Source organism: Limanda limanda, chromosome 13, assembly GCF_963576545.1.
Source record: "Limanda limanda chromosome 13, fLimLim1.1, whole genome shotgun sequence".
In the NCBI taxonomy this organism is placed as follows: domain Eukaryota; kingdom Metazoa; phylum Chordata; class Actinopteri; order Pleuronectiformes; family Pleuronectidae; genus Limanda; species Limanda limanda.
In genome coordinates this window covers 168,401-188,328 of record NC_083648.1, presented here as the reverse complement: position 1 = coordinate 188,328, position 19,928 = coordinate 168,401, and the positions used below count along the sequence as shown (strand labels likewise).

The 19,928-nt window shown below is 48.8% G+C and overlaps 1 protein-coding gene across 1 annotated transcript; it reads left to right on the top strand.

Moving 5' to 3' along the window:
• Positions 1-2,512: 2,512 nt before the first annotated feature.
• klhl18 (kelch-like family member 18) lies at positions 2,513-12,947 on the top strand. Its single transcript, XM_061085134.1, has 10 exons — positions 2,513-2,685; positions 4,557-4,687; positions 4,769-4,909; positions 5,172-5,370; positions 9,579-9,739; positions 9,892-10,028; positions 10,674-10,896; positions 10,978-11,082; positions 11,465-11,576; positions 11,747-12,947. Exons 1-10 carry the CDS (start codon positions 2,566-2,568, stop codon positions 12,131-12,133), a joined length of 1,716 nt encoding a protein of 571 aa, XP_060941117.1. The 5' UTR covers positions 2,513-2,565; the 3' UTR covers positions 12,134-12,947.
• The last annotated feature ends 6,981 nt before the right edge of the window (positions 12,948-19,928 follow it).

The window sequence follows — 19,928 nt, the reverse complement described above, 5'->3', positions numbered from 1 at the left end:
AGACACCAGGAGACACCAAGAGACACAAGGAGACGCCAGGAGACACCAAGAGACACCAAGAGACACCAAGAAACACAAGGAGACACCAGGAGACACCAAGAAACGCCAGGAGACGCCAAGAAACGCCAGGAGACGCCAGGAGACACCAAGAGACTCCAAGAAACACCAGGAGACGCCAAGAAACGCCAGGAGACACAATGAGACACCAGGAGATGCCATGAGACACCAAGAAACGCCAGGAGACACCAAGAAACACCAGGAGACACCATGAGACACCAAGAGACACCAAGAAACACCAGGAGACGCCATGAGACACAAGGAGACGCCAGGAGACACCAAGAGACGCCAAGAGACACCAAGAGACGCCAAGAGACACCAAGAAACACCAGGAGATGCCATGAGACACAATGAGACACCAGGAGACACCAGGAGATGCCATGAGACACCAGGAGACGCCATGGGACACCATGAGACACAATGAGACACCAGGAGACGCCATGAGACACCATGACAACCAGGAGACACCAGGAGATACAATGAGACGCCATGAGACACCATGACAACCAGGAGACGCCAGGAGACACCAAGAAACGCCAGGAGACGCCATGGGACACAATGAGACACCAGGAGACGCCATTGGACACCAGGAGACACAATGAGACGCCATGAGACACCAGGACAACCAGGAGACACCAGGACAACCAGGAGTCACAACTGACTGATCTTCAGGTCGTCACATTATAGTTGTTAATCTTGAATCTGGTGAATGACTCATCCAATCACCGAAGTCTCTCAAACCATCGATGAGTCAGGGATCGGTCCCAGGATCTGAATCAGGTGTTTGACTCCTGGTTGGACAAAGGAAAACAAAGACGTTTGAAGACGTCCTTGTGACCTGGTTAACTATGTGTTGATGTGTGGGACAACACATGGTGTCACTTGTCCTGGCCCCCCCCCACAGGTCCAGCTGAGACAGCTGGAAGACGCTGGACGCTCGGAGCTGAAACATGAAACCGGCCGTGGTTCAGAGGTGAAGATTCTTTCAGAAACCCGGATGTTCCTGAACACATCATCTCAGCCAAACTCAGACCGACTTCCTCTGTCAGAACTTTTTACATCAATCAGTTTTTCTGCTGTTTTATTTATTTAATGCTGATGTTTGATTGGTTGCCTTTTTCTATATAAATATGAATTCTATATTCTAATTATCAGTGTTGAAATAATCCTCACAACAAAACATTTAAGATTTTAAAACATTTCTGAATGTGGAAACCTCAAACTGCTTCAGTTTCTGAATTTTATAAATATTTTAATAGTAGTTTATACAAGTAATTTCTTCTGATTTGTCGAGTCTCCGCTCTTGTTCATAATTTAAACCATAAATGTAAATTGCCTTTATGTGTGTAATGAATGGAATAGAGAATAGAATCAAACAAAAACTTTTGATATCTGCAGAACTTCAAGAAGAAACCAAAACGATCCAGTGGATCTGAAACAAAGTTCAAATTCATGATAGAACCCATAAATTAAAATGTGTTAATCATCTATTAAATCTGAAGTGGAACATGTTTTGAAAACTGATGTAGATTCACTGATAACTAATTATACAGCTCAGGAAAGTGAGGGAACTTTAATGTTTACAGTGTAAAGTTCAACTCCAGAGATCGAAGGTTCCTTCAGAAGAACCAGTTTCTGCTTTGGAGCAAATCAAAGTAACAACAGGTGAAATGGAGACAGAAGCAGGAGGAGCAGCAGGAGGAAGAGGAGCAGGAGGAAGAGGAGCAGCAGGAGGAAGAGGAGCAGGAGGAGGAAGAGGAGCAGCAGGAGGAAGTGCAGCAGGAGGAAGAGGAGCAGGAGGAAGAGGAGCAGCAGGAGCAGGAAGAGGAGCAGCAGGAGGAGCAGGAGCAGCAGGAGGAGGAGCAGGAGGAGGAGCAGCAGGAGGAAGAGGAGCAGCAGGAGGAGCAGCAGGAAAAGGAGGAAGAGGAGCAGCAGGAGGGGGAAGAGGAGCAGCAGGAGGAAGAGGAGCAGGAGGAAGAGGAGCAGCAGGAGGAGCAGCAGGAGGAAGAGGAGCAGGAGGAGGAAGAGGAGCAGCAGGAGGAAGTGCAGCAGGAGGAAGAGGAGCAGCAGGAGCAGGAAGAGGAGCAGCAGGAGGAGCAGGAAGAGCAGCAGGAGGAGGAGCAGGAGGAGCAGCAGGAGGAGGAGGAGCAGGAGGAGGAGCAGCAGGAGCAGCAGGAGGAAGAGGAGCAGCAGGAGCAGGAAGAGGAGCAGCAGGAGGAGCAGGAGCAGCAGGAGGAGGAGCAGCAGGAGGAGCAGCAGGAGCACTGCTCTACCAAATGACCTCCAGCTTTCACAGTATCCAACCAAGTCATAAACTAACTTTCTCTGTTCATCTGTCCCAGTTGATCCAACATGAGCCACGAGGTGGCGCTGTTTCTGGTCTGTAGACCGGAAGCCGGAGACCTGCCAGTGTTTCCGCCGGCGGACGTCACCATAGATCTCTGGACGTCACGGCCCGGGCTGTGTACGGTGGCTCGCTGGGCTCAGTTCGCGCTGCTGCTGCTGACGATGGGAGACGAGGAGCTCGAGGACCTGGTTCACTTCTCCGTGCGTGACGCGCCGGCTCGAGGTTATGTCGTCATGGAGGAGATCCGACGTCAGGGGAAACTCTGTGACGTCACGCTCAGGGTAAGAACCGAGTTAGCCTACAGCTAACAGCCCGTAATGAGGAAGCTATCTGGCACTGAGCTAACGATGCTAACAAGAGCTAACAAGGGCTCGTAAGACGAGCTGACCGTGGGTACCAGAGCTGACCTTTGACCTGACGTCATCGATCAGATTATAAACACGTCATGACTGATGGTCTGACACAATTAATCTTCATAATGTCTCAGGATCAGGTCACCTGCTGGACAGGTGAGGTACAACACCCGACCTGTGTACTCTATGTACTGCTATACAGTTATATACAACACTACCTGTGTACTCTATGTACTGCTATACAGTTATATACAACACTACCTGTGTACTCTATGTACTGCTATACAGTTATATACAACACTACCTGTGTACTCTATGTACTGCTATACAGTTATATACAACACCCGACCTGTGTACTCTATGTACTGGTACAGTTATATACAACACCCGACCTGTGTACTCTATATACTGGTACAGTTATATACAACACTACCTGTGTACTCTATGTACTGCTATACAGTTATATACAACACCTGACGTGTGTACTCTATGTACTGGTACAGTTATATACAACACTACCTGTGTACTCTATGTACTGGTACAGTTATATACAACACTACCTGTGTACTCTATGTACTGCTATACAGTTATATACAACACTACCTGTGTACTCTATGTACTGGTACAGTTATATACAACACTACATGTGTACTCTATGTACTGCTATACAGTTATATACAACACTACCTGTGTACTCTATGTACTGCTTTACAGTTATATACAACACTACCTGTGTACTCTATGTACTGCTATACAGTTATATACAAACTACCTGTGTACTCTATGTACTGGTACAGTTATATACAACACCCGACCTGTGTACTCTATGTACTGGTACAGTTATATACAACACTACCTGTGTACTCTATGTACTGCTATACAGTTATATACAACACTACCTGTGTACTCTATGTACGTACTGGTATACAGTTATATACAACACCCGACCTGTGTACTCTATGTACTGCTATACAGTTATATACAACACTACCTGTGTACTCTATGTACTGCTATACAGTTATATACAACACTACCTGTGTACTCTATGTACTGGTACAGTTATATACAACACTACCTGTGTACTCTATGTACTGGTACAGTTATATACAACACTACCTGTGTACTCTATGTACTGGTACAGTTATATACAACACTACCTGTGTACTCTATGTACTGGTACAGTTATATACAACACTACCTGTGTACTCTATGTACTGGTACAGTTATATACAACACTACCTGTGTACTCTATGTACTGCTATACAGTTATATACAACACTACCTGTGTACTCTATGTACTGGTACAGTTATATACAACACTACCTGTGTACTCTATGTACTGGTACAGTTATATACAACACTACCTGTGTACTCTATGTACTGGTACAGTTATGTACAACACTACCTGTGTACTCTATGTACTGGTACAGTTATATACAACACTACCTGTGTTCTCTATGTACTGGTACAGTTATATACAACACCCGACCTGTGTACTCTATGTACTGGTACAGTTATATACAACACTACCTGTGTACTCTATGTACTGGTACAGTTATGTACAACACTACCTGTGTACTCCATGTACTGGTACAGTTATATACAACACCCGACCTGTGTACTCTATGTACTGGTACAGTTATATACAACACTACCTGTGTACTCTATGTACTGGTACAGTTATATACAACACTACCTGTGTACTCTATGTACTGGTACAGTTATATACAACACTACCTGTGTACTCCATGTACTGGTACACACAGTTGTACCCATGTATTGTTCATGTCTCCATGCAGGTGGGGGATCATAAGTTCAGCGCTCACCGGATCGTCCTGGCCGCCTCCGTGCCGTACTTCCACGCCATGTTCACCAACGACATGGTGGAGTGTAAACAGGACGAGATCCTGATGCAGGGCATGGACCCCAGGTAGCGTGACCTGCTCAGCACTTCCTGTCTGTACAGGAAACCAGTGTGACAGCAGTCTAACCGCCTCCTCTCTCCCTGCAGCGCTCTGGAGGCTCTGATTAACTTTGCGTACAGCGGCCATGTTGCCATCGACCAGCAGAACGTCCAGTCTCTTCTGATTGGCTCGAGCTTCCTGCAGCTGCAGAACGTGAAGGACGCCTGCTGCTCCTTCCTCCAGGAGAGGTCAGTCAGCGGAGACACTCCCACACGGAGCTCCGGTCCCATAGCTTGTTTGTTTACGCGTGTACATGCTCAGACTTATTTCTAAACGTGAACGTACAAGATGTTTCTGGAGCTTTCAGTCCCAGGATCTCCATCAGCTGAAGCTCCTTGTAACCGGTGGAAGGTTCAACTCTGTTCTTCCTTTATTTAAAAAGTTCTCCAGGCCAACGCTTCTACAGCAGTTTCTACATGTGAGTCACTGTTTCTGCTCTGCGGCTCTCAGGTTACATCCCAAGAACTGTCTGGGGGTCCGTCAGTTCGCAGAGACCATGATGTGCACCACTCTGTACGACTCCGCCTCCAGCTTCCTGCACCAGCACTTTGTGGACGTGTCTCTGTCGGACGAGTTCCTGGCTCTGAGGCCGGAGGAGGTGCTGGAGCTGGTGGGCTGCGACGAGCTGCACGTGAAGGCTGAGGAGCAGGTGTGTGTGTCCAGAGTGTGTGTTACCAGAGTGTGTGTGTCCAGAGTGTGTGTATCCAGAGTGTGTGTTACCTGACTGTTACTGGAGCTGGTGGGCTGCGACGAGCTGCACGTGAAGGCTGAGGAGCAGGTGTGTGTGTCCAGAGTGTGTGTTACCAGAGTGTTACCAGAGTGTGTGTTACCAGAGTTTGTGTAACCAGAGTGTAACCAGTGTGTGTTACCTGACTGTTACTGGAGCTGGTGGGCTGCGACGAGCTGCACGTGAAGGCTGAGGAGCAGGTGTGTGTGTCCAGAGTGTGTGTTACCAGAGTGTGTGTTACCAGAGTGTGTGTTACCAGAGTGTTACCAGAGTGTGTGTTACCAGAGTGTAACCAGAGTGTGTGTATCCAGAGTGTGTGTATCCAGAGTGTGTGTAACCAGAGTGTGTGTTACCAGAGTGTGTGTTACCAGAGTGTGTGTTACCAGAGTGTGTGTAACCAGAGTGTGTGTAACCAGAGTGTGTGTAACCAGAGTGTGTGTTACCTGACTGTTACTGGAGCTGGTGGGCTGCGACGAGCTGCACGTGAAGGCTGAGGAGCAGGTGTGTGTGTCCAGAGTGTGTGTATCCAGAGTGTGTGTTACCAGAGTGTGTGTTACCTGACTGTTACCAGAGTGTGTGTTACCAGAGTGTGTGTTACCTGACTGTTACTGGAGCTGGTGGGCTGCGACGAGCTGCACGTGAAGGCTGAGGAGCAGGTGTGTGTATCCAGAGTGTGTGTATCCAGAGTGTGTGTATCCAGAGTGTGTGTTACCTGAGTGTGTGTTACCAGAGTGTGTGTTACCAGAGTGTGTGTTACCAGAGTGTGTGTTACCAGAGTGTGTGTTACCAGAGTGTGTGTTACCTGACTGTTACCAGAGTGTGTGTTACCTGAGTGTGTGTAACCTGAGTGTGTGTTACCTGACTGTTACTGGAGCTGGTGGGCTGCGACGAGCTGCACGTGAAGGCTGAGGAGCAGGTGTGTGTGTCCAGAGTGTGTGTTACCAGAGTGTAACCAGAGTGTGTGTTACCAGAGTGTGTGTTACCTGACTGTTACCAAAGTGTGTGTATCCAGAGTGTGTGTTACCTGACTGTTACCAGAGTGTGTGTATCCAGAGTGTGTGTTACCTGACTGTTACCAGAGTGTGTGTATCCAGAGTGTGTGTATCCAGAGTGTGTGTATCCAGAGTGTGTGTTACCAGACTGTTACCAGAGTGTGTGTTACCAGAGTGTGTGTTACCAGAGTGTGTGTTACCAGAGTGTGTGTTACCAGAGTGTGTGTTACCTGAGTGTTACCAGAGTGTGCGTTACCAGAGTGTGTGTTACCAGAGTGTGTGTTACCAGACTGTTACCAGAGTGTGTGTATCCAGAGTGTGTGTTACCAGACTGTTACCAGAGTGTGTGTATCCAGAGTGTGTGTTACCAGACTGTTACCAGAGTGTGTGTATCCAGAGTGTGTGTTACCAGACTGTTACCAGAGTGTGTGTATCCAGAGTGTGTGTAACCAGAGTGTGTGTTACCTGACTGTTACCAGAGTGTGTGTTACCAGAGTGTGTGTTACCAGAGTGTGTGTTACCTGACTGTTACCAGAGTGTGTGTTACCAGAGTGTGTGTTACCTGACTGTTACTGGAGCTGGTGGGCTGCGACGAGCTGCACGTGAAGGCTGAGGAGCAGGTGTGTGTGTCCAGAGTGTGTGTATCCAGAGTGTGTGTTACCAGAGTGTGTGTTACCTGACTGTTACCAGAGTGTGTGTTACCAGAGTGTGTGTTACCTGACTGTTACTGGAGCTGGTGGGCTGCGACGAGCTGCACGTGAAGGCTGAGGAGCAGGTGTGTGTATCCAGAGTGTGTGTATCCAGAGTGTGTGTATCCAGAGTGTGTGTTACCTGAGTGTGTGTTACCAGAGTGTGTGTTACCAGAGTGTGTGTTACCAGAGTGTGTGTTACCAGAGTGTGTGTTACCAGAGTGTGTGTTACCAGAGTGTGTGTTACCTGACTGTTACCAGAGTGTGTGTTACCTGAGTGTGTGTAACCTGAGTGTGTGTTACCTGACTGTTACTGGAGCTGGTGGGCTGCGACGAGCTGCACGTGAAGGCTGAGGAGCAGGTGTGTGTGTCCAGAGTGTGTGTTACCAGAGTGTAACCAGAGTGTGTGTTACCAGAGTGTGTGTTACCTGACTGTTACCAAAGTGTGTGTATCCAGAGTGTGTGTTACCTGACTGTTACCAGAGTGTGTGTATCCAGAGTGTGTGTTACCTGACTGTTACCAGAGTGTGTGTATCCAGAGTGTGTGTATCCAGAGTGTGTGTATCCAGAGTGTGTGTTACCAGACTGTTACCAGAGTGTGTGTTACCAGAGTGTGTGTTACCAGAGTGTGTGTTACCAGAGTGTGTGTTACCAGAGTGTGTGTTACCTGAGTGTTACCAGAGTGTGCGTTACCAGAGTGTGTGTTACCAGAGTGTGTGTTACCAGACTGTTACCAGAGTGTGTGTATCCAGAGTGTGTGTTACCAGACTGTTACCAGAGTGTGTGTATCCAGAGTGTGTGTTACCAGACTGTTACCAGAGTGTGTGTATCCAGAGTGTGTGTTACCAGACTGTTACCAGAGTGTGTGTATCCAGAGTGTGTGTAACCAGAGTGTGTGTTACCTGACTGTTACCAGAGTGTGTGTTACCAGAGTGTGTGTTACCAGAGTGTGTGTATCCAGAGTGTGTGTAACCAGAGTGTGTGTAACCTGAGTGTGTGTTACCAGAGTGTGTGTAACCAGAGTGTGTGTTACCAGAGTGTGTGTAACCAGAGTGTGTGTAACCAGAGTGTGTGTAACCAGAGTGTGTGTATCCAGAGTGTGTGTTACCAGAGTGTAACCAGAGTGTGTGTTACCAGAGTGTGTGTTACCTGACTGTTACCAGAGTGTGTGTTACCAGAGTGTGTGTTACCAGAGTGTGTGTATCCAGAGTGTGTGTAACCAGAGTGTATCCAGAGTGTGTGTTACCAGAGTGTATCCAGAGTGTGTGTTACCTGTGTGTTACCAGAGTGTGTGTAACCAGAGTGTGTGTTACCAGAGTGTGTGTTACCAGAGTGTGCGTTACCAGAGTGTGCGTTACCTGAGTGTGCGTTACCTGAGTGTGTGTTACCTGAGTGTGACTTACCAGAGTGTGTGTTACCTGTGCAGGTGTTACCAGAGTGTGTGTTACCAGAGTGTGCGTTACCTGAGTGTGTGTTACCTGAGTGTGTGTTACCTGAGTGTGTGTGTTACCTGAGTGTGTGTTACCTGAGTGTGTGTGTTACCTGAGTGTGTGTTACCTGAGTGTGACTTACCAGAGTGTGTGTTACCTGTGCAGGTGTTACCAGAGTGTGTGTTACCTGAGTGTGTGTTACCTGAGTGTGTGTGTTACCTGAGTTTGTGTTACCTGAGTGTAACCAGAGTGTGTGTTACCAGAGTGTGTGTTACCAGAGTGTGTGTTACCTGAGTGTGTGCTACCTGAGTGTAACCAGAGTGTGTGTTACCTCAGTGTAACCAGAGTGTGAGTTACCAGAGTTTGTGTTACCAGAGTGTGCGTTACCTGAGTGAGTGTTACCTGAGTGTGTGTGTTACCTGAGTGTGTGTTACCTGAGTGTGTGTTACCAGAGTGTGTGTTACCTGAGTGTGTGTTCCCTGTGCAGGTGTGTGAGTCTGTGTGTGTGTCACTGTGCAGGTGTGTGAGTCTGTGTGTGTGTCACTGTGCAGGTGTGTGAGTCTGTGTGTGTGTCACTGTGCAGGTGTGTGAGTCTGTGTGTGTTCCCTGTGCAGGTGTGTGAGTCTGTGTGTGTGTCACTGTGCAGGTGTGTGAGTCTGTGTGTGTGTCACTGTGCAGGTGTGTGAGTCTGTGTGTGTGTCACTGTGCAGGTTGAGTGTGTGTTCCCTGTGCAGGTGTGTGAGTCTGTGTGTGTCCCTGTGCAGGTGTGTGTTACCTGAGTGTGTGTGTCCCTGTGCAGGTGTGTTACCTGAGTGTGTGTTACCTGAGTGTGTGTTACCTGAGGTTGTGTCACTGTGCAGGTGTGTGTTACCTGAGGTTGTGTTACTGTGCAGGTGTGTGAGTCTGTGTGTGTCCCTGTGCAGGTGTGTGTTACCTGAGTGTGTGTGTCCCTGTGCAGGTGTGTTACCTGAGTGTGTGTTACCTGAGTGTGTGTTACCTGAGGTTGTGTCCCTGTGCAGGTGTTTGAGGCGGCTCTCACCTGGGTGCACCATGACCGGGCCCGGCGGGAGCCTCTGCTGCCGGAGCTCCTCTCAAAGATCCGACTTCCTCTGTGTCGACCTCACTTCCTGTCTGACCGGGTCCAGCAGGACGAGCTGGTTCGTTGCTGCCATAAGTGCAGGTGAGGATCCTGGTGTGTGATTGGTTCACAGAGATCTGTCCGGTCAGAGGGATGTTTCCCTCGGCACCAGCATTGAGATATTAGACGATCCCTGTGTTCTGACTCTTCGCCTCTGGTCTGAACACGCGTGTCTCTGCTGTGGTTCTGCTCAGAGACCTGGTGGACGAAGCCAAAGATTTCCACCTGATGCCCGAGCGTCGTCCTCATCTTCCCACGTTCAAAACCAGACAGAGGAGCTGCACGTCCATCACAGGAGTCATCTACGCTGTGGGAGGACTCAACAGCTCCGGTACACGCCCACCTGTCACATGTCAAATGACACCTGTCACATGTCACCTGACTCATGTCACATGTCACCTGACTCATGTCACATGTCACCTGACACATGTCACCTGACTCATGTCACATGTCACATGTCACCTGACACATGTCACATGTCACCTGACTCATGTCACCTGACTCATGTCACATGTCACCTGACTCATGTCACATGTCACCTGACTCATGTCACATGTCACCTGACTCATGTCACCTGACTCATGTCACATGTCACCTGACTCATGTCACATGTCACCTGACTCATGTCAAATGTCACCTGTCACATGTCACATGTCACCTGACTCATGTCACATGTCTCATGTCACCTGACTCATGTCACCTGACTCATGTCACATGTCACATGTCACCTGACTCATGTCACCTGACTCATGTCACATGACTCATGTCACATGACTCATGTCACATGTCACATGTCACCTGACTCATGTCACATGTCTCATGTCACATGTCACCTGACTCATGTCACATGTCTCATGTCACATGTCACCTGACTCATGTCACCTGACTCATGTCACATGACTCATGTCACATGTCACCTGACTCATGTCACCTGACACATGTCACCTGTAACGTGACGGGTTTCTTTCTCTTCTAGGTGACTCCTTAAACGTGGTCGAAGTCTTCGATACGATTACGAACTTCTGGCAGCGCTGTCAGCCAATGAGGACGGCTCGCAGCAGAGTGGGCGTGGCTGTTGTTAACGGACTGCTGTACGCCATCGGTGGATATGACGGCCAATCGCGACTGAGCACAGTGGAGGTCTACAACCCGGAGACGGACAGCTGGTCGCGGGTGTCGAGCATGAACAGTCAGCGCAGGTGTGATTAGTCGTTAGATGAACAGTGGTCGTGACAGAACCTTGGTGCTGGTCAGGTGATGACGTGTGCTGTCGTCCACAGCGCCATGGGAACCGTGGTGGTCGACGGACACATCTACGTCTGCGGCGGCTATGATGGAAAGTCGTCTCTGAACTCTGTGGAGTGTTTTTCTCCAGAGACTGACAGGTGCTCAAATCCTCTTTCTACAGGGGTCAGTGGTCCAGGACCAAGTCCAGATCTAGGTCCACAACCAGGTTCAGGTACAGGACCCTAATCAGGTCCGCAACCAGTTGCAGGTCTAGGTTCAGGGCCAGGACAAGAACCAGGTCCAGAACCAGGTTCAGGACCAGGTTGAGGTTCAGGTACTTTTTTTCACACCAGCCAAAATGACGACACCATGTTTTCACTGAAGGAACTTTTTCCTTTAAACTTAAACTTTAATAGTTGATAAATATGATGTCATTAAGGTCTTTAAAAAAATCACTCAATTCAGATTCAGGGGTTCACACACTTGACTTAAGTTCCTGGTTGAAAGAAGATTGAAGGTGTTTCTCCCTGCTGTTGTCAGGTGGTCGCTGGTGACGGAGATGAGCGCCAGCCGCAGCGCTGCCGGCGTGACGCTGTTCGACGGACGCATCTTTGTATCCGGCGGCCATGACGGTTTACAGATCTTTAACACGGTGGGTTTAACAGGAAACACTAATTGTTACTGATCGACACGATTGACTTCACTCAAACAAACACTGAGCTTGTGAACACGAATAAAATGAACTTTATTGACAACAATGTTTCTGACCTTTTAAAAACATATTTTGTCTATTTATTGTTTGTTTGCTGCCCCCCCCTCCAGGTGGAGTACTACAACCATCACACCAACAGGTGGCACTCTGCGTCAGCGATGCTGAACAAGCGTTGCCGTCACGGGGCGGCGTCTCTGGGCAGTCACATGTACGTGGCGGGGGGGTACGACGGATCGGGCTTCCTGAGCGGCGTGGAGGTGTTCAGCTCGGCGTCGGGCCAGTGGAGCCTCCTGGTGGCGATGAGCACACGGCGCAGCAGGGTGTCTCTGGTGTCCACGTCAGGGCGTCTCTACGCTGTGGGGGGGTACGATGGACAGTCCAACCTCAGCTCGCTGGAGATGTTCAACCCAGACACCAACCGCTGGACCTTCAAGGCCCCCATGGCCTGTCATGAGGGAGGAGTCGGGGTGGGCTGCATCCCCATGCAGCCCACCTAAACCAGCCAATCAGAGGCTGTGGAAGGATGTGTTACTGCCTCCTGCAGGCGGGGAGGCAGCGCCCTCTGGTGGCGTTCACTGAGCTGCGTTGGTACGACCGCCAGGCTCAGACCCGCATACTGAGGTCTGTAGGATTATGGGAGACAAACTGTAGAGCTAGCCCACAAAAACTAGCTGCTAGCATTGTGCTGTTACGCGTATGGACCAGTAATGATAAATATTGATTTGGTACTTGATTGAATCGACCAATGGGATGTCACTTCCTGTCCAGAGAGAAACAGAGCTGCTGATGAAATGGGATGACTGCTCGGATCTGTTTTCACTGGACCATTTATTACTCATCTAATGAATCAGTGTGGTCGACGGTGACACCCCCCCATCCTCCACCAACCAGTGTGTCCTGATGGTGGCGCTGCTGAGACATGTTCACCAGGATCATTGTGTGTAAGGGGATTCCTCCTGACCTGTCAGTGTGACATCACTTCCTGTGGATGGCTGCAGAACTTCCTGTCGAATCTTGATGTTTTCAGGTTTCCTTGAGTATCACAGTCAATTATGATGTCATCCATCATAGACCATGCTTGTTCTAATGAGTGAACATGTTTCTATGACAACCACCCCCCACCTTAGTCACACATGATTATTTATTTCATAATAAAAAGTACAACTCAGTGGAGTTTAATAAAACACGTTAAATGATGAACACGTGTTTTTATTTCATGGTCAGGTCATTCACGCCTCTGTGAGGTCATATTAACAATAAAGATCATTTAAATGGATAATGATCCTATCAAAATAAAAGTCCTTGATTTTCTTCTTCAGGTCTCTTCAGCCTCCGTACATAGTTTTTATCATTTTATTGATTAAACCATTAATTTATGTTTGTGGATCATTAACAAGTGTATGTGACTCAAGTGTCTGAACTTTAAGATAATCAAATGACATGACAAAAAAAATAATTTTGTTTAAATTTTTTATTCTAAATTGATTTGTATTTTTTATCAGTAAAAATATTTATGTTCAAACTGAAACCAGGAAACCTTTTTTGTTGTTGACGGCAGAAAGTGTTCACACCTGAAAAGGTCCATGAATTCAGTTTATTGATGAGAAAATATCAAACACCTGCTGTGATGTCATCACTTCACTGTCCCAGTCGTGGGACACAGATCCCTCTGGTCCTCATGTCCCACAGATCCCTCTGGTCCTCATGTCCCACAGATCCCTATGGTCCTCATGTCCCACAGATCCCTCTGGTCCTCATGTCCCACAGATCCCTCTGGTCCTCATGTCCCACAGATCCCTCTGGTCCTCAGTGTCCCACAGATCCCTCTGGTCCTCATGTCCCACAGATCCCTCTGGTCCTCATGTCCCACAGATCCCTCTGGTCCTCATGTCCCACAGATCCCTCTGGTCCTCAGTGTCCCACAGATCCCTCTGGTCCTCATGTCCCACAGATCCCTATGGTCCTCATGTCCCACAGATCCCTCTGGTCCTCAGTGTCCCACAGATCCCTCTGGTCCTCATGTCCCACAGATCCCTCTGGTCCTCATGTCCCACAGATCCCTCTGGTCCTCATGTCCCACAGATCCCTCTGGTCCTCAGTGTCCCACAGATCCCTCTGGTCCTCATGTCCCACAGATCCCTCTGGTCCTCATGTCCCACAGATCCCTCTGGTCCTCATGTCCCACAGATCCCTCTGGTCCTCATGTCCCACAGATCCCTCTGGTCCTCATGTCCCCTCATGTCCCACAGATCCCTCTGGTGCTCATGTCCCACATCTCCTGTGAGTTGGTGCAGGTCATGTGTCCAGGTGTCTCTCAGGGTGATGCTGCAGGACAATCCGGATCCACACAAACTCCTCAGATATTTGTGACAGATGAAGACCTCGGGTGTTGGGGACAGATGAAGACCTCGGGTGTTGGGGACAGATGAAGACTTCCGGTGTTGGGGACAGATGAAGACCTCGGGTGTTGGGGACAGATGAAGACCTCGGGTGTTGGGGACAGATGAAGACCTCGGGTGTTGGGGACAGATGAAGACCTCGGGTGTTGGGGACAGATGAAGACCTCGGGTGTTGGGGACAGATGAAGACTTCGGGTGTTGGGGACAGAGGAAGACCTCTGGTGTTGGGGACAGATGAAGACTTCGGGTGTTGGGGACAGATGAAGACCTCAGGTGTTGGGGACAGATGAAGACCTCGGGTGTTGGGGACAGATGAAGACCTCGGGTGTTGGGGACAGATGAAGACCTCGGGTGTTGGGGACAGATGAAGACCTCGGGTGTTGGGGACAGATGAAGACCTCGGGTGTTGTGGACAGATGAAGACCTCGGGTGTTGGGGACAGATGAAGACCCCGGGTGTTGGGGACAGATGAAGACCTCGGGTGTTGGGGACAGATGAAGACCTCGGGTGTTGGGGACAGATGAAGACCTCGGGTGTTGGGGACAGATGAAGACCTCGGGTGTTGGGGACAGATGAAGACCTCGGGTGTTGGGGACAGATGAAGACCTCGGGTGTTGTGGACAGATGAAGACCTCGGGTGTTGGGGACAGATGAAGACCCCGGGTGTTGGGGACAGATGAAGACCTCGGGTGTTGGGGACAGATGAAGACCTCGGGTGTTGGGGACAGATGAAGACCTCGGGTGTTGGGGACAGATGAAGACTTCGGGTGTTGGGGACAGATGAAGACTTCGGGTGTTGGGGACAGATGAAGACCTCGGGTGTTGGGGACAGATGAAGACCTCGGGTGTTGGGGACAGATGAAGACCTCGGGTGTTGGGGACAGATGAAAACCGAAGACCTCGGGTGTTGGGGACAGATGAAGACCTCGGGTGTTGGGGACAGATGAAGACTTCGGGTGTTGGGGACAGATGAAGACCTCGGGTGTTGGGGACAGATGAAGACCTCGGGTGTTGGGGACAGATGAAGACCTCGGGTGTTGGGGACAGATGAAGACCTCGGGTGTTGGGGACAGTGACTAACTCATCACGTCACTGATGTCCTGCGGAGTGTCTTCAGGCGTCGGTCTCCTCAGGTTGTCCTCAGGGTCACTGGGAGGAACATGGAGGACCTGATTCCGTCCTGGACTCTGCTCCCTCAGGTCCAGAGACCAAACACCTGAACAGGTGAAGACCAGTCGGTGACTCAGAGACATTTGGACACAAGTGGGTTTTCATGAGTCGGATGTTCAGGGACTCACGCTGTGTTCGCAGGCAGGAAGCGGCTCTCCTCTCCGTCCAGGACGCCGTGGTACATCCCGATCTCCTGCTCCAGACGCTGCTTGTTGCTAAGCAACGTGTCGTAGTCGCGGCGCTGCTGCTCAATCTCTGCGTTCACGTCGGCGAGCTCCGCCTCCAGCTTGGCGACCACGGAGCCCAGGTTCTGAAGCTCCATGTCGTGCCAGTGGCGAGCGTCGCTCAGCGAGTTCTCCAGACCTCGTTTCTGCAGAGAGAAGATTATTGATCGGTTATGGATCGTTATTGATCGGTTATTGATCGGTTATGGATCGGTTATTGATTGGTTATGGATCGGTTATTGATCGTTATTGATCGTTATTGATTGGTTATGGATCAGTTATTGATCGTTATGGATCAGTTATTGATTGGTTTTGGATCGGTTATTGATTGGTTATGGGTCAGTTATTGATCGTTATTGATCGTTATTGATCGTTATTGATCGTTATTGATCGTTATTGATCGTTATTGATCGGTTATGGATCGGTTATTGATTGGTTATGGGTCAGTTATTGATCGGTTATGGATCGGTTATTGATTGGTTATGGATCAGTTATTGATTGGTTATGGATCAGTTATTGATTGATTATTGATCGTTATTGATCGGTTATGGATCAGTTATTGATCGTTATTGATCGTTATTGATCGGTTATGGATCGGTTATTGATTGGTTATGGGTCAGTTATTGATCGTTATTGATCGGTTATGGGTCAGTTATTGATTGGTTATGGGTCAGTTATTGATTGGTTATGGGTCAGTTATTGATTGGTTATGGATCAGTTATTGATCGGTTATGGATCAGTTATTGATTGGTTATTGATCGTTATTGATCGGTTATGGATCAGTTATTGATCGTTATTGATCGTTATTGATCGGTTATGGATCGGTTATTGATTGGTTATGGGTCAGTTCTTGATCGTTATTGATCGTTATTGATCGGTTATGGATCGGTTATTGATTGGTTATGGGTCAGTTATTGATTGGTTATTGATCGTTATTGATCGGTTATGGATCAGTTATTGATCGTTATTGATCGGTTATGGATCGGTTATTGATTGGTTATGGGTCAGTTATTGATTGGTTATTGATCGTTATTGATCGTTATTGATCGGTTATGGATCGGTTATTGATCGGTTATGGATCAGTTATTGATCGTTATTGATCGTTATTGATCGGTTATGGATCAGTTATTGATTGGTTATTGATTGGTTATGGATCAGTTATTGATTGGTTATTGATTGGTTATGGATCAGTTATTGATTGGTTATGGGTCAGTTATTGATCGGTTATGGATCAGTTATTGATCGGTTATGGATCAGTTATTGATTTGTAATGGATCGGTTATTGATTGGTTATGGATCAGTTATTGATTGGTTATGGATCAGTTATTGATCGGTTATGGATCGGTTATTGATTGGTTATGGATCAGTTATTGATTGGTTATTGATTGGTTATGGATCAGTTATTGATTGGTTATGGATCAGTTATTGATTGGTTATGGGTCAGTTATTGATTGGCTATGGATCGGTTATTGATTGGTTATGGGTCAGTTATTGATTGGTTATTGATTGGTTATGGATCAGTTATTGATTGGTTATGGATCAGTTATTGATTGGTTATGGGTCAGTTATTGATTGGTTATGGATCAGTTATTGATTGGCTATGGATCAGTTATTGATTGGCTATGGATCAGTTATTGATTGGTTATGGGTCAGTTATTGATCGGTTATTGATTGGTTATGGATCAGTTATTGATTGGTTATGGATCAGTTATTGATCGTTATGGATCAGTTATTGATTGGTTATGGATCAGTTATTGATTGGTTATGGATCAGTTATTGATTGGTTATGGATCAGTTATTGATTGGTTATGGATCAGTTATTGATTGGTTATGGATCAGGTGATAATCCGGTGTTGCTGTGCGAGCGTCTCACCAGCGCCCGGATGGACTCGCTCTCCGCCTGCAGACTCTGGATCCTACAGCCGGTGGCGTTGCACTCGGCCTTCAGCGCCTCCACCTGCTGCTCCTCCGGACTCAGGCTGCTGCTCACGCACTGCGCCTCCTGCAGGACACACACACACACACACACGGGTCAGACGCAGGTGAGAGGGGGGGTGCGGCGTGGACCTGAGCGGGGGGGACGTCCTCACCTTACACTCCAGCTGGTAGCTGTCCGTCTCCGCCCGGTTCCTCTCCGTCACCTTCTCCCAGTGGCTCCTGATGTGGCTCAGGATCTGGTCCAGACTGGTCTCGATGGGAGCGTCGGGTTCGTCCACCTGGCGCCCCCCCCCCATCTGTCCGTACAGGACTCGCACGTCCTGGAGGGACAGGGGTCAAGCAGAGGTCACATGACTTCAGCTCATAAAAGGGACAAAAGACAAACACTGACGAATGAAGGAGTTTATTTAAGGTTTTAAACAACATTAATCCATCAAAAATTACTAAAGTGGTTTGATCTTCATCTGATAAACTGATTTTAAATTATAAACTAAACAATTTATTGAGATTTTTATCTAAAAAGTCGAATGTTTTTTTAAATGGAGCGACGCCAGCGAGCTAGTTCTGGCATCATGTGACACACATCATGTGACACACATCATGTGACACACATCATGTGACACACATCATGTGACACACATCATGTGACATACATCATGTGACACACATCATGTGACACACATCATGTGACACACATCATGTGACACACATCATGTGACACACATCATGTGACACACATGTGACATACATCATGTGACACACATCATGTGACACACATCATGTGACACACATCATGTGACACACATCATGTGACACACATCATGTGACACACATCATGTGACACACATCATGTGACACACATGTGACATACATCATGTGACACACATCATGTGACACACATCATGTGACACACATCATGTGACACACATCATGTGACATACATCATCCGCCTCACAAGGCGGTCTATTCCCATCACTCTCTCTCTGATTCCTAACTGCCTCAGCCCCTCCCCTTCCCCCCCCCCAGCATCCACCTGTAGGCTCCAACGGGGGGGGGGTTACAGTATTAGCTCATCACTCCCATCATTCCCGTGCTATCATAGGGGGAGTGGTTAAGTTGGAGCCTAGACGCCAAACACTAAACCTGTTCTACTGTTGAATAAATAATGGAACGTGAGTGACTGAATGGACCATGGTGTGTGTGTGTGTGTGTGGTGATGTGAGTTGTGTGTTTGTTGAAGGCGTTGTGGGACCTGCTCGTGGTCGTGCTGCAGGTGAAGCAGCTCAGATCTCATCTTCTCCATCTGCTCCTGTAGCTCCGCCTTCGTCAGGTCGGCGTCGTCGATGACTTTGTACAGAGAAGCGATCTCGTCCTCCACCGCCGTCCTGAACGGCTGCTCGGTCTCGAACCTACGGGACAGAAGACGTTTGTCCACATGTTACCTTCACACATCAGCTTGTCTCCTGCTGAAGGTCAACGTGCTGAAGGTCAACGTGCTGAAGGTCAACGTGCTGAAGGTCAACCTGTCCTTGAAGTCCTCTGCGTTGGCCTGGACGTTCTCCGTCTGCAGCATCAGCCGAGCGTTGTCCAGGATGGCTTCACTGACCTGAAGGGAGAGAGAGAGAGAGAGGGGTGAGAGAGAGAGAGAGAGGGGTGATAGAGAGAGAGAGAGAGAGAGGGGTGAGAGAGAGGTGAGAGAGAGAGAGAGGGGTGAGAGGGGTGATAGAGAGAGAGAGAGAGAGGGGTGAGAGAGAGGTGATAGAGAGAGAGGGGTGAGAGAGAGGTGAGAGAGAGAGAGAGGGGTGAGAGAGAGGTGAGAGAGAGAGAGGGGTGATAGAGAGGTGATAGAGAGAGAGAGAGGGGAGAGAGAGAGGTGAGAGAGAGAGAGAGAGGGGTGAGAGAGAGAGAGAGAGAGAGGGGTGAGAGAGAGGTGATAGAGAGAGAGAGAGAGAGAGGGGTGAGAGAGAGAGAGAGAGGGGTGATAGAGAGAGAGAGAGAGAGAGGGGTGAGAGAGAGGTGAGAGAGAGAGAGGGGTGAGAGAGAGAGAGAGGGGTGATAGAGAGAGAGAGAGAAAGAGAGGGGTGAGGGAGGTGAGAGAGAGAGAGAGGGGTGATAGAGAGAGAGAGAGAGAGGGAAGAGAGAGAGAGAAGAGAGGTGAGAGAGAGAGAGAGAGAGAGAGAGGTGAGAGACAGGGAAGAGAGAGAGGTGAGCGAGAGAGAGAGGGTTGAGAGAGAGAGGGGTGAGAGAGAGGTGATAGAGAGAGAGAGAGAGAGGGGTGAGAGAGAGAGGGAAGAGAGAGAGAGAGAGGGTTGAGAGAGAGAGGAAAGAGAGAGAGAGGGAAGAGAGAGAGAGAGAAGAGAGAGAGGGAAGAGAGAGAGAGAAGAGAGGGAAGAGAGAGAGAGAGAGGGAAGAGAGAGAGAGGTGAGAGCTGCAGCCAGCAGGGGGCGACTCCACCCCCCCCTTGCTCACCTGTCGGTAGACCCCGCCCCCTTGCTCACCTGTCGGTAGACCCCGCCCCCTTGCTCACCTGTCGGTAGAGCTCCTCCCACTCCTTCCGGAGC

Excerpts from the sequence above, each read along its gene's own strand:
- klhl18 (XM_061085134.1), top strand. The coding sequence starts at position 2,566 with ATGGGAGACGAGGAGCTCGAGGACCTGGTTCACTTCTCCGTGCGTGAC. Across the intron at positions 10,029-10,673 it reads GGGAGGACTCAACAGCTCCG|GTGACTCCTTAAACGTGGTC; the intron begins GTACACGCCCAC and ends TTTCTCTTCTAG. Across the intron at positions 11,577-11,746 it reads GTTTACAGATCTTTAACACG|GTGGAGTACTACAACCATCA; the intron begins GTGGGTTTAACA and ends CCCCCCCTCCAG.